Below are 13,913 nucleotides of genomic sequence, written 5' to 3'. Positions count from 1 at the left end.
TACTGTGAGTAAATTGGCCGCAGTAAATCTCAGTGCTACAACTGTGATTACAAATCAAAAGTATTCAGCTCATCGCAAAGCAAAATGGGATATATAGAGCTCACAAAAGGGACAACAAGTCTAAGTCTTTCTTTTCTATTTCATCTGCTTCACAATACTGGGATGACACGAGCTGGAGATTTTGAAAACTAAATTCCGATAACACAATTTCACAATCGCATCAAAGGCTTGGCAACCAATCACAATGCACTGTAACAACCAGCTGCTAAAGCTTTTGTTGCAGGTAATATGACCCTTAATTGTGAAAGTACGGAAAGCCAGCTGTCAAGGGGACATTTGTGCTCAACAACTTCACAAATGTTGAGAAAATCCCAATACCTTCAGGAGACTGTTTTTCCAGACAGATGTCTGTAAGGCTGAAAGAGGAGACAGAGGTGATTTCAACAGCCATCTTGCTAGGGATTACATTTTCTTCCAAATCCCCACAGACCCGCTCCCACTAAAATTAAGTCTTTTTTTAAAACAAATATTGCTTGAGTACTGATCTTTTTCACTCAGTGTACGTAGGGTTACCAGCTCTCTAGGACTGCTCTGGGCACTTCAGGAAAGAAAGAATTCTCCATGCCATTAATCCACGAGAAAACCCAAGACATTCTAATCTTTGACAGGTTGTCAAATACTGGAAATGGGCTGTTTTAAAGGCCTGTTTTACTGACAGAGAAGATTCATCCAACTGGGGACTGGAAGACTTATTCACTTTCCAGTAGGCTGTGGGGAACACAGCACCTTCAAAACCATGACTTCAACTATCAAGAAGGACAAGGGCAGCAGATACATGGGAACACCAGCCCTTGCAAGTTCCCCTCCAAGCCACTCAACTATTCTGATTTGGAAATACAGTGCTATTTCTTCAGTGTCGTTGGGTCAAAATTCTGGAACTCCCTCCTGAACAGTACGATGGATCCACAGGACATTGATAGCTGACAAATGGCAAGTAATATTCGTGCCACACAAATACCAGGAAATGACCTTCTCCAACAAGAGAGAACCCAATCATTGCCCCTGCTGTTCAACGGTACAACCATGAATCCTCCACTATCAACATGCTAGCGATTACCATTGACCAAAAATTGAGCTACATTAGTCACAATGACGTTTTCATCAGAACCTTTTAAGACCCAACTTCTTACACTCTTCTTACTAGTAATACCCCCGGACAATCACAACTCTGGCAAATGATATCTCTATCTGTGTCTATAAAACAGGGATATGCTCATGTACCCATTCTAGTGTCTATTAATGCTTACTCTCATGTTTCAAGAGGAGAATGTGCGTAATAACTGCAAATGTGCTCAGACAGTGGTTGGGGACAATATGCCTACCACAAGGCTCCTCACCTCCTTTTGAGGAGCAGGTGAGCAATATGATAAAACGTTAACTCTGTTTTTCTCTCCACAGTTGCTGCAAGATCTGCTGAGCTCCTTCAGCATTTTCTGCGTTTGTTTCAGATTTCCAGCATCCACCGGATTTTGCTTTTGTTAGATTTTAATCAAATTTTAGGTATGAGTGGAAACTCACCACATTAATACATCTTAATTACTTTTAGACAGCCTCTGTATCCTGCGCCAAAAGAAGAAGCATCTCAGCCCCAGACCATCTCTACCAGTCCTCATATCACACCCCTGAGGAGGAACAATTGACAATCTCAAGGAAGCAGTTTCAAGGCCTCCTTCCCCATCCTCCATCAGCAGACAATCACCTCGGTGGGTGTCTCCATCTAGAATAGGCTCAAAAACAGAAGTTGCTAGAAATTGAACAGTTCTGAGGAAGGGTCACTGGACCCAAAACTCTGATTTTTTTTCTTCACAGATGCTGCCAGACCTGCTGAGCTTTTCCAGCAACTTCTGTTTTTGTTCCAGATTTATAGCATCTGCAGTTCTTTCGGTTTTATTTAGAATAGGCTCAAGGTCACTTTCCAGTGAGCACAGATCTGCACCTACAAGGGGAAGAAACAGTCAAGGTGTCCAACATTTAAACAATTGCTGCAGAACACATCCTTGCCAAGCTGTGCATGATTGGAGAGCCTCTGAATTCAGCATTATTGAGCTGCAGAGGCAAGCAAGGGATCGTCTGGCAGAGGTGCCGGAGATTGTGCACAGACTGGAAGGAAGAGCACAGGAGTCTGCTCAAGTTCTATCTGATGTCATGGCTCTGGTAAACAAGTGTTTGACTGCCTTCACAGATTAGGCAGCAGGTGCCATGACGAACTAGATGTAGGAGAACAATCAGTATTTACAAGATACATGAGGGGAACCTCACTTCCTCAGCCAAGCCATGGATGGATTCATTCACTGGTTTGGCAAGAGGGGGGCTATGGGACATTGACCTCCATCTCCTTGAGAGATGAGGCAGATACCATAATGCTTGGACAGGAAGAAGATATGACAGACAGGCACCCACAGATAACTTTTTCCAGGATACCCCAGGGGTTCCCTGATGTACCATCCCCATCTGCTATGGAGCCAAAAGCCTCCAATCAGTTCAGGCTGAGGAGGTCACTCAGGAGATCCCCAGGAGGCTGGGTCCTCCAGCCCTCAGACCACCAGAACACATAACCCAAAGTTATCACGAAGAAGTTGCTGAAGCAGTCAGGAGAACTCCTCAAATTTGTATAGCATCAAAGCCTGGAAAACTGACCCACCTGAATGGCACTGTGCCTGCACCCTCCTTTCTTGCTCTTACTTTGGCCTCACTACCAAGGATATCACTATCAGCAGATTTGACCCACACTACTGCTGCATCTCGCCCATGATTGTCAACAAGATCCAACAACTGAAATCTAAAATTTTTTCTAATGTGTGTCAATTGATTTTTGGATGGAAGCACATCAGCCTTCAGTCAATCTTTGTTTTTTTTTGTCAATATTTGATCATCTTTAGCTTCTGCCAAAATGACTAAAGGCATTGGAAGTCTCACTCAGTGCAGTATTGTCACTTCTTCACAGTTAGTTCAATGTGAATGGATGATCTTAAAGTATATTAAACCTTAAAGTGGAGCATCTGCACCACCTTCTGGTGGGATTCAGAAATGCAGTTTTAATTCATGGATTAAACTCTGTTGAATTATAAATTACTGATAGTTATCAGTGTACCTATTGATATAACAACATGCATTATTTCTTTTCCCATCTATTAATAATGGCAGGTCCAATCTGTGTTACAAAATAAAGTTGATGTATTTGTAGTCAACTGTGACAGTCTTGCATTCTCTTTTTATCCCAATCATCAATGCTGTTCCCTTCACAGAAAGCTAATCCTGCAATGCCTCAATGATCGAGTTTAACCCACAGTTTGTGCCATATTAGCAAGGCCAGATACCATTAGCCTGTCAGTTTGGAGGTTCTTCCTTTTATGTAATTGTAAGTTGAAATGAATTTGAGCCTGCATTTATAGAACACCTTCCACATCTGCAGATATCCTTTACATCCATTGAAATAGTTTTAAAGTGCCGCAATAGGAATGTCAATCTAAATCAGGACTAAGACAGATTTCAGACAATCTCAACAATTTGTATTAACAAGGGAAAAAGACATGGAGTCTCCAAAAGGATGTTCCAATAATATAAATTGTTGCAATTGTCTGAAATTTGTTTTTTGCGACAAATCTCACGTTTTCCCTGACTTACGTAACTTCCCCACTCTTAAATATGAGACATTGCACAATTACCAGTAACAGCAGGTAAAAGATAATACTTCTGCCAGTGCAGCACTCCCTCAGTATTCTTCTGAACTGCCAGCCTACATGACACGCTAAGCAAAGGAGATCTTGTGGTGCTGTGGATAGTGACCCTACATCTGGACCTCAGAGACAATCATAACACAGCTAAACAAGTTGGTTATCAGTCTGTATATCCTTTCCACCACTGACAGCAGTCAGTATGAGTGTGAGAGAGCTTCCTGATCAGCCAGAACTGTGTGTACCTGCAGTACAATAACCTCTGCACATTAAAAACTTTACACACAGGTTCTATAAAACAAAACTTCATGAAGTAATAAATTCATTCAGTTTCAGTTGTAGTTAACCTTTGACTTACAGAATTTTAAAAGAAATTCAAATGTACTGGTGATATGAATGTAAATGATAAAAGTCAGTGCGGAATAAAAACACTGCCTCCAGTTCATCAACACATATCCATGATAAATAAGACTCACACAAAGGTTGACAAGAGAAGCATGTCAATCACCTCAAATCTCACCAAATGGCTGTTGTTCTGGCTCACAAATTCATGATAATGTAATCCCAGATTAGCAGCTAGGATAGAATGCTCTGACACTTATGACAAAATACTGATACCACAAAAAGGAATGAGATTGAGGGAGGCTGATCTGCCCATCTGGTGTCGATTCACCGCATCAAATCATTTATCAATTAAGTCTAGTGTACCTCTATGAACATTAGGAGCAGAAATAGACCATTCAGTCCCTTTAGCCTGCCCTATAATTCAATAAGATCATAGCTGTTCTGATCGTGGCCTCAACTCCACACTCCCACCTAGCCTGATGACGGTGTTAATCTATCTCTCTCTTAAAAAAGTTCAACGTCTCTCCCTCCACCACTCTTTGGGGAAGAGAATGCCATAGACAAACGACCCTCTGAGAAAAAAAACACTCTCCTCATCTGTTTTAAATAAGAGACCCCTCATTTTTAAGCTGTGTCCCCTTGTTCTAATCACTCCCACAAAGGAAAGATCCTTTCAACATCTACACTGTCAAGTCCCTTTTGAATGTTTCATTGATCACCTCACATTCTTCAATATTCAAATAGATACAGACTCAACCTGGCCAACCTTTCTTAAGAAGATAAAATCCTCATCCCAGGAATTGGTGAAGTGAACCTCCTCTGAACTACCTCAAACAGATTCACATAAGGAGTCCAAGACCATATGCTCAATCCCATACCATATGTGATCTAAAATCCGAAACAACTGCAGATGCTGTAAATCAGGAACAAAAGCAGAAGTTGCTGGAAAAGCTCAGCAGGTCTGGCAGCATCTGTGAAGAAAAAAAATCAGAGTTTCAGGTCCAGTGACCCTTCCTCAGAACAGACCTCCTCCATATGTGATCTAAATTTGTCTTCTACTCAAATGACCCCATGTGTTCTTTATCCTACCTGCAGGATTTGATTTGTAGTAATTTTCTGAATCCCACTTTCCATCCTACCTTAGATCATACATGATCTCTGCCTCAGTCTGCAGTTTTTATGGACATTCTAGTATCATTTACAAAACTTCTCTCATCCACAGAAAGATCTGATTTGGAAGGAAAGGTGTATTGAATGGATGATGTATCTGTCCATGTAGGCACTGACTCACCTGCCTGTAAGTGCAGATAACGATTTCTCGTAAATGGTAATGCATAGGAGTCATGGTCTCGCTCACAATATCCAGAGCCAGGTCTACTTCCTTCTTCATTTTGTTTCCATTGGGCAACAGTCGAACTATCTGCATCACAATCTGAAAGAAAGATATGAGGTTAAAGCCACAGTTCTGTAATTGGAGAGACGGCCTTTCCCTGCCGGATGTTTTTCCAAGTATGAAAGCAAATAGCTAGACTTATGCCCATGGCAGCATTGATATAGGTGGCAACATTGCAAATAAACCCAATTCTCCAAAGCACAGGTTTCCACCAGAATCACAGGCAAGTTCCTGAAAAACTGGACCCAGTCACCATGGAAAACTGTTGCGTTCCTTGAGACTAACACAAAGGGGAGTCACCTGGGGCATTCAAGTTTGACTCAACAGCGTGAATATAACAGAACTGTACAGGAGTACGAAAATGATTGTCTTCGTTCAGCATCCAGTAACAGTCTGACAGCTTTGTTGAGCGTGGACTTTTGTTTCTTCATTCTTTCATGGGATGGCAAGGCTGCACTTGTTACCCATCCCTAACTGCCCCTTAAACTGATTGGCTTGCTCAGCCATTTCAGAGGCAGTTAAGTGTCAACTACATTGCTGTGGGTCTGCAGTCACACCTAGGCCAGGACATGTAATTGATAGATTTCCTTCCCTAAAAAACATCAGTGTATGAGATGAGTTTCCACAACAATTGATGATAGTTGTCCCGTCACAACATTACTAAGGTTATTTCCATATTCCAGACATTATTAATTGAACTTAAATTCCAGCTGTTGCCACAGTGCGACACGAACACATGTCCTCAGAGCTTCAGCCTGAGTCTCTGCAGAACTAGTCCGGTAACATTACCAGCACATCACCCAGCTCCTTGAGAACATCAGTGGCAGCGGGGCAACTGTATCAAGTTTAGCGAGCACCTTTTGAAAAAAAGGGCTATTGAGCAACATTGCTAGTTGGTGCTTTTCGACATTGGTAATCTCAGTGCAAGCAAGGGACCCCAAGGGGTTTCAGCCATCAACTCAATCTGTTACTTGGCTCTCTTATCACAGGCCCTCAACCCACTCATGAAGTGTTACAATCCAGGGGAAGAACTACCTTGAGGCTCATACCTCCATAATTGATGAGGCTATACGTGTAACTGCAGCAACAGAGCAATGGTCCTGTGGAAATCCATTTGCAAACACTAGGTCGCTTTTCAGTGACCTACTCAAGCCTTTGTCAGCTAATAGTCCCATCCTGTGTCCAAACTGAATTTTCAGTGCTCTAGAATTGGTTCTGAAGCTTAATTGAATGCAGGCATTCTCCAAGCCCAGCACTTCACAAAGGAGCGGAAGCTAAAGATGAACAGTTTCTGGAAGCACAGCTTTAAAAAATGGAAAGCCACAACAAGGTAGATATTGTGAATGGCAAAGTTCACTCATGGATGACGAATTTCAGTCAGTCATTCAGTCACAGCAAGAGTCCAGGCCAATTCTGTTTACCTGGAAGCTGCCTTTCACATACCTCAAATTCTCCCTTTGTATACTTGGCATCTGGCACACTCACGAGTTCTTCTTCACTATTTTCAGGAATTCCCTGCAACAAGGACAGAGAACAAGATGAGCAGTTTATTAGCTCCTTGGGTTTGATCAATACTGAAAGTATAGGAAGAATTTCCCAGAATGAATTACCTTCTCCTAACCTCCAATGGGCCCTGAACTGTAATTAAATTCATGGATGATGAAATTCCTTTCTTCTCCTCTCTGAGTCTGAAAGTGCTCAAAGGTATTTTGACAAGTACCAAACAGCCTCCAGCACTCAACAAAGTGACGATGCCTAATTGCTTTGAACTGAGTTGTTTGTTGGGCCATTTTAGAGGTCAGTTCAGAGTCTACCACACTGCTGTGGATCTGGAGTCACACGTAGGCCAGACCAGGTAAGGGTAGCAGACATTATTGAACCAGATGGGTTTCCATGACAATCAGTGATAGTTTCACAGTCACCATTGTCCTGTTAATGATAATGATCTGACAATTAAACACCCATCAGAGATTGATTCATTCTATAGGTTAATTTGTTTACCACAGTAAAACATATTATAAATTGTGAAGCAGGCAGAACAGCAAACTGCCAACAGCTGTGTATGCAGTTTGCAAACCCAAAGTAGACTGTCAGGCAGAGTTGCAACATAGTACATGAACAGCACATGGAGTCCCTAGCAGTGAATTCTGTTAAAAGGTGAGATGCACATACAACAACAACTATCAGCTTTTTTCATGAAATTCAAATTCCATCAGTTGCAGTAAAGCTTTATTTTGAGCTGTCTTCATGACAGGTTTTGTTAGTGCTGGCTTGCCCTTATCTTCCTCTCCCAAGGGACAAGACAAGGTGGCAAGTCCCACTGGCTGGAATGGGGCTCAAACCCTCAGTGTTGACATTATTCTGAAACTCATATGAGCCACTGTTCCAGCTGAGCTGACCAGCCCACCGGACTCAGCCTTATTGGGGTAGATATTTAGCCCTAAACCCAGGAGGGGACTGCAATCCCCATTTTAAGCTCATACAAAACTCAAATGTGAATAGAATGAGGCGATATTCTAACGATAATTTGCTCAACTCAAATAATCTGCTGCAGAGCTGGTCCAAGGAGGGCAGCTGCAAATGACAACAATAGGGACCTGGAAGTTATCAGAAAATGCCTCCCCAAACCTCCAACACTACCAGGTTCAAAAGCAGGTCCCTGGTCCTAACCCCTTATATGGTATGGGTGTCATTGTCTGATATCACGCATGTCATACAACAAGAATTCCAGCTAAACACATATTACAGATCCAGCTTGATCTCTATTCTGTATAAACCAATCAGTTCCACATTGCTTGGGTGTCTACTCTGCCAGATTATATTCCAGGTACTGGGACCTCTGTACCTTTAAAATAAGGAGCAAATCTGTTTTCTTCCAAATGATAGATTTTTATAAAGTCAATGAACAATTAAAGTTGTTCAAAACAGGGAGTTGCTTCATTTAATCTGGAATCGATTAAGTCTAAGAACCCTCTGTGAAGCAATGTTCAGAATGCATAATTTAAAATCAACTGTGCTACACAGCACAAACAAGCTGATAGTGCACAAGAGCCCAGTGTACATCACTGACTAAAAATGGAGCAAAGTACCAACCTTGAAGTGCCAGAAAACAAGGACTGACAGCACCATGGCAGTCGTTGTCCTTCCTTTGCCATTATGGCAGTTATATACAACTGCTGAGCGGGAATCATCTGCGAAAACTGTTTTCATGGCTTCGAATAACTTGTCAAAGTCCTTGAGGAGAAATGAAGTTACAGCAATGAATGGCAAGTCAGCGAGAAATTTGGAAAAGAAAATATAATTTCAGACAAAAATCTGCAATCAAAATTTATTTTAGCTTATAAACTGTTCCCCATATTTTCCTCCTTTCTTTCCTAAAAGGGTCCTCACAAGGACTGAGGTTCTTTCAGCATCCCTTTACCTCTTCTCTTGGAGCACCACAGTCAGGGATGGGGACACGTCTGTACAGTAGGCCCTGATGGGAACTCTTCAGTTGGTTGAAAATCTCCTGCATGGTGAGACAACTTGTAAACAACTTCATCTGCTTCTCCTGCTCCAGCTGTATTTCAAGCAACTTCTGCGATGCCAAAATCTCATTTTTAAGGCCACTTTCTAGTTTCTTTAAGAGAAAAATAAAACAACAATACACATTAACATAAGCCAGAAACATATTCATTTGTCCTCCATTATAAACAAATATGTATTGATATTTTTCTGAAGAACTGTTTTGACAAACCAGTTGGAAAACAAACCCTTCGATCCAACCAGTCCACGCTGACCATGTTTCCAATTTATTCCCACTTGCCCGCGTTTGTCCTCCAAATCTTTTCCATTCATGTACCTGTCCAATTAAATGTTGTAACTGTACTTGCATCACCACTAATTCCTCTGGCAGTTCATTCCACACACAAACCACTCTCTGTGTAGAAGAGTTGCCCCTCATGTCCTTTCTAAAACTTTCTCTTCTCACCTTGAAAATATGCCCCCTTGTTTTGAACTCCCCACCCTAAGGAAAAGACCCTTGTATTCACTTTATTTGTGCCCCTCATAATTTTATAAACCTCTCTAAGATCACTCCTTAACCTCCTATGCTCCAGTGAATAAAATCCCAGCCAATTTTTATAACACAAACCCTCCATTTCCATCAATATCCTGGTAAATCTTTTTTGAATCCTCTCCAATTTAATAATTTAATTCAGGGTGACCAGAACTGCACACAGTACTCCTGAAGAGGCCTCACCAATGTCCTGTACGACATGAACATCACATCCCAACTCCTATACTCAAAGGTCTGAGCAATGAAGGCAAGCATGCTAAATGCCTTATCACACTATCTGTGACGCAAAATTTCAAAGAATTATGTACCTGAACCCCTATGTCTCTCTGCTCTACAACACTACCCAGTGCCCTGCCATTAACTGTATAAGTCCTGCCTTTGTTTGTTTTACCAGAATGCGATACCTTGTACTTATTCAAATTAAACTCCATTTACCACTTGTCAGACCATTGACCCAACTGACCAGGATCTCTTTATAATCTTAGATAACCTTCTTCAATGTCAATCATGATTTTAAAAGTTTGTTGGTTGTTCATTTTAAATATTTATACTCTAATTTCACTCTTTATGGTAACAGTAAATAATCAAAACCAAACAAATTGAACTGAATTTATTTATGTGATTCTTCTAGGCCTTTAAATTATTCAACAAGTATATATTTTTCTTCCCCTCAATTGTTTCTACCAACTAGGACCCATGCTTCTCCACTTTCAAGTTAACCCCTCAGCTGCCCAACTATCGTTCGGTGTATTCGCAGACATTTAATCACATGACCTCCACCAACTGGCCATCCAGCATGTCTACATCACGATGTCCGATTTTTGTTCACCGACTGAAAAGTGAACAGAATCTTGAATGCCTGATTGGACGATTATTGATTAATGAAATTCTTATGAGTAGCTAAGAGGCTTTTTTAAAGTCTAACCTTACTTTTTTTCTGTATGCCTGCAATAGTGAGTAGAGTGTTTTTTTTATTATATGTTTTATTGAGATCTGTCTCTTGTTTAAACTTTAAAAATATAAAACATAGGTACTAAGTTATCCTGGAGCAGTGATTTTAGAGCAGGAAGGCTGTGCTATTTTCTGGGTCTGTAGATTGTTAAGGTGCAAAGATGGTCTTTAGTAGAGTGATGTGCTCTTTCCCGCCTGGTTTTTAAACTCTTTCTGTTGGATCTGGGAGATTAGGGAGAATTTCAATGTTACCAATGATTATGTCTGCAGGAAGTGTGTTTGGTTGCAAATCCTATCAAATCACGTGGATCGGTTGGAGCAGCAGTTAGAGGCAATGAGCAATTTACAGGAGTGAGGGGATGTGATGCATGGCAGTTTCAGGAAGGCAGAAAAACTGCAGATACAGTCAGGTAGATAGGTTACCTCTAGGAAAGGTAGGACAGTTAAGAAGGTAGTGCAGGAGTCTCCTGTGGCTAATCCCATCTCAAACAAGTATGCTGTTTTGGAAAACGTAGGGGGACTTTCTGGGGAATGTAGCACTGATAGCCAGGTTTCTGGTACCGAGACTGGCACTAATGTAATAAGGGTTATGTCAAGTTCCAAACGATTGACTGTAATAGGGGATTTCTAGCTGGAGGCACAGACAGACGTTTCTGCGGCCGACAACAAGACATCAGAATGGTGTGTTGCTTCCCTAGTGCCAGGATCAAGGATATCTTGGAGAGGGTGCAGAATATTCTCAAAGGGAAGAGGGATCAGCAGGAGGTCATTGTACCCATTGGAACTAACAACATATGTATGGGAAGAGAAAAGGAAGAGGTTCTTAGGACAAAATATAGGAATTAGGCAGAAATTTAAAGAGTAGGTCCTCCAGGGTAGTAAAATCTGGATTAACCCCAGTGCCACGAGCTAGGTGAGAATAGGAGGATAGAGCAGATGAATGCATCGCTGAGGAGCTGGTGTAGGGGAGAAGGATTCACATTTTTGGATCACTGGAATCTCTTCTGGGGTAAAAGTGGCCTGTAAAAGAAGGACAGACTATATACAGGTGGAGAGATTTGATAGAGCTGCTTAGGAGGATTTAAACTAGTTGGGGGTGTTGGGTGCGACCAACAGAGATAGTGTGAAAAGAGATCAGTCTGAGACTGCTGCATTTGAGAAAAGGAGCAAGTCAAACAGTCAAGGTAGGCAGGAACAAAGCAGAGAACAAGGTAGGACTGATAAATTAAACTGCCTTTATTTCAATGCAAGGGGCCTAACAGGCAAGGCAGATGGAGTCAGGGCATAGTTGGGAACATGGGACTGGGATATCATAGTGGTTACGGAAACGTGGCAGTAGGAATGGACAGGACTGGCAGCTTAAAGTTCCAGGGTATTGATGCTATAGGAAGGATAGAAAGGGGAGCAAGAGAGGAGGGGGATTTGCGTTTTTGATTTGGGGTAACATTACGGCTGTACTTAGGGAGGATATTCCTAGGTGTACGTTCAGAGAAGTTATTTGGGTGGAACTGAGAAATAAGAAAGGGATGATCACTTCATTAGGATTGTACTATAGACTCCCCAACAGTGGGAAATTGAGAAACAAATTTGTAAGGAGATCTCAGTTATCTGTAAGTATAATTGGGTGGTAATGATAGGGAATGTTACTTTTCCAAACATTGACTGGACTGCCATAGCATTAAGGGCTTGGATGGAGAGGAATTTAAGTACGTACAAGAAAATTTTCTGATTCAGTATGTCGATATACCTACTACAGAAGGAGCAAAACTTGACCTACTCTTGGGTAATAAGGCAGGGGAGGTGACTGAGGTGTCAATGGGGGTGCACTTTGGGGCCAGTGATCATAATTCTATCAGTTTCAAAATAGTGATGGAAAAGGATTGACCGGATCAAAAAGTTAGAAGTTCTAATTTGAAAGAAGTCCAATTTTGACAGTATTAGGCAAGAACTTGCAGAAGTTGATGGGCGGAGGGGCTGGGGAGGGGGGGAATGGATATTCACAGATAAAGGAGCAGCTGAAAAATGAGATAATGAGAGTCCAGAGGCAGTATGTTCCTGTTAGGGTGAAGGGCAAGGCTGGAAAGTGCAGGGAATGCTGGTCAAGCATATGGCAGGTATAGACAGCAGGGATCGAGTGAATCCCTAGATGAGGTTAAAGGCAGTAGAAGTATACTTAAGAGAGAAATCAGGAAGGCAAAAAGGGGACATGAGATAGTTTTGGCAAATAGGGTTAAGGAGAATCCAAAGGGATTCTAAAGTACATTAAAGACAAAAAGGTAACTAGGAAGAGAATAGGGCTCCTTAAAGATCAGCAAGGCCACCTATGTGTGGAACCGCAGGAGATGGAGGAGATATTAAACGAGTATTTTGCATCAGTGTTTACTGTGGCGAAGGATATGGGAGGTAGTGAACTTGTGGAAATAAATTGCGACATCTTGCAAAATGTCCATATTACAGTGGAGGTGGTGCTGGATGTCTTAAAATGCATAAAAGTGGATAAATCCCCAAGACCTGATTAGGTGTACCCTAGCACTATGTAGGAAGCTAGGGAAGTGATTGCTGGGCCCGTTCCTGAGATATTTGTATCATCAATAGCCACAGGTGCGGTGCCGGAAGACTGGAGGCTGGCAAATGTGGTGCCACTACTGAAGCAAGGTGGGAAGGAAAAGCCAGGGAACTACCGACCGGTGAGCCTGACATCAGTGGTAGGCAAGTTGTTGGAGGGAATCCTGACGAACAGGATTCATGTGTATTTGAAAAGGCAAGGACTGATTAGGGCTAGTTAACTTGGCTTCTTGCTTGGGAAATCGTGTCTCACTAACTTAGTTGAGTTATTTGAAGAAGCAACAAAGAGGATTGATGAAGGCAGACCAGCGGACATGACCTATATGGACTTCAGTAAGGCGTTCCACATGGTTCCTCATGATAGACTGATTAGGGAGGTTAGATCACATGGAATACAGGGAGAACTGGCCATTTGGATACAGAACTGTCTTGAAGATAGGAGACAGAGGGTGGTGGTGGAGGGTTGTTTTTCAGACTAGAAGCCTGTGACCAGCAGTGTGCCACAAGGATCGGTGATGAGACCACTGCTTTTTGTCATTTATATAAATGATTTGGATGTGAACATAGGAGGTATGGTTATTAAGTTTGTAGATGACACCAAAATTGGTGGCGTAATAGACAGCCAAGAAGGTTATCTCAGAGTACAACGGGGCCTTGATCAGATGGGCCGATGGGCCGAGCAGTGGCAGATGGAGTTTAATTTAGATAAATATGAGATGCTGCATTTTGGAAAGGCAAATCAGGGCAGGACTTATACAATTAATGATAAGGTCCTCGAACAAAGAGACCTTGGAGCGCAGGTTCATACTTCCTTGAAAGTTGAATTGCAGGTAGACATGATAGTGAAGAAGGCATTTGGTATGCTTGC

At 41.9% G+C, this 13,913-nt stretch overlaps 1 protein-coding gene across 2 annotated transcripts in view; it reads right to left on the bottom strand.

Moving 5' to 3' along the window:
- The window catches only part of LOC109927499 (paladin-like), a 222,742-nt gene that overhangs the window by 92,505 nt on the left and 116,324 nt on the right, over positions 1–13,913 (bottom strand). For both annotated transcript variants that reach the window (XM_048616323.1, XM_048616324.1), the window contains exons 15-18: positions 8,894–9,091; positions 8,566–8,706; positions 6,916–6,987; positions 5,371–5,511 (exon numbers count right to left, since the gene is read on the bottom strand). In XM_048616323.1, coding sequence (XP_048472280.1) covers positions 5,371–5,511; positions 6,916–6,987; positions 8,566–8,706; positions 8,894–9,091 — 552 coding nt within the window. The remainder of the gene's footprint in view (positions 1–5,370; positions 5,512–6,915; positions 6,988–8,565; positions 8,707–8,893; positions 9,092–13,913) is intronic.

Source organism: Rhincodon typus, chromosome 34, assembly GCF_021869965.1.
Source record: "Rhincodon typus isolate 14 chromosome 34, sRhiTyp1.1, whole genome shotgun sequence".
In the NCBI taxonomy this organism is placed as follows: Eukaryota; Metazoa; Chordata; class Chondrichthyes; order Orectolobiformes; family Rhincodontidae; genus Rhincodon; species Rhincodon typus.
The sequence above is the reverse complement of the archived record's forward strand: the minus strand, read 5'-3'. Positions and strand labels throughout refer to the sequence as shown.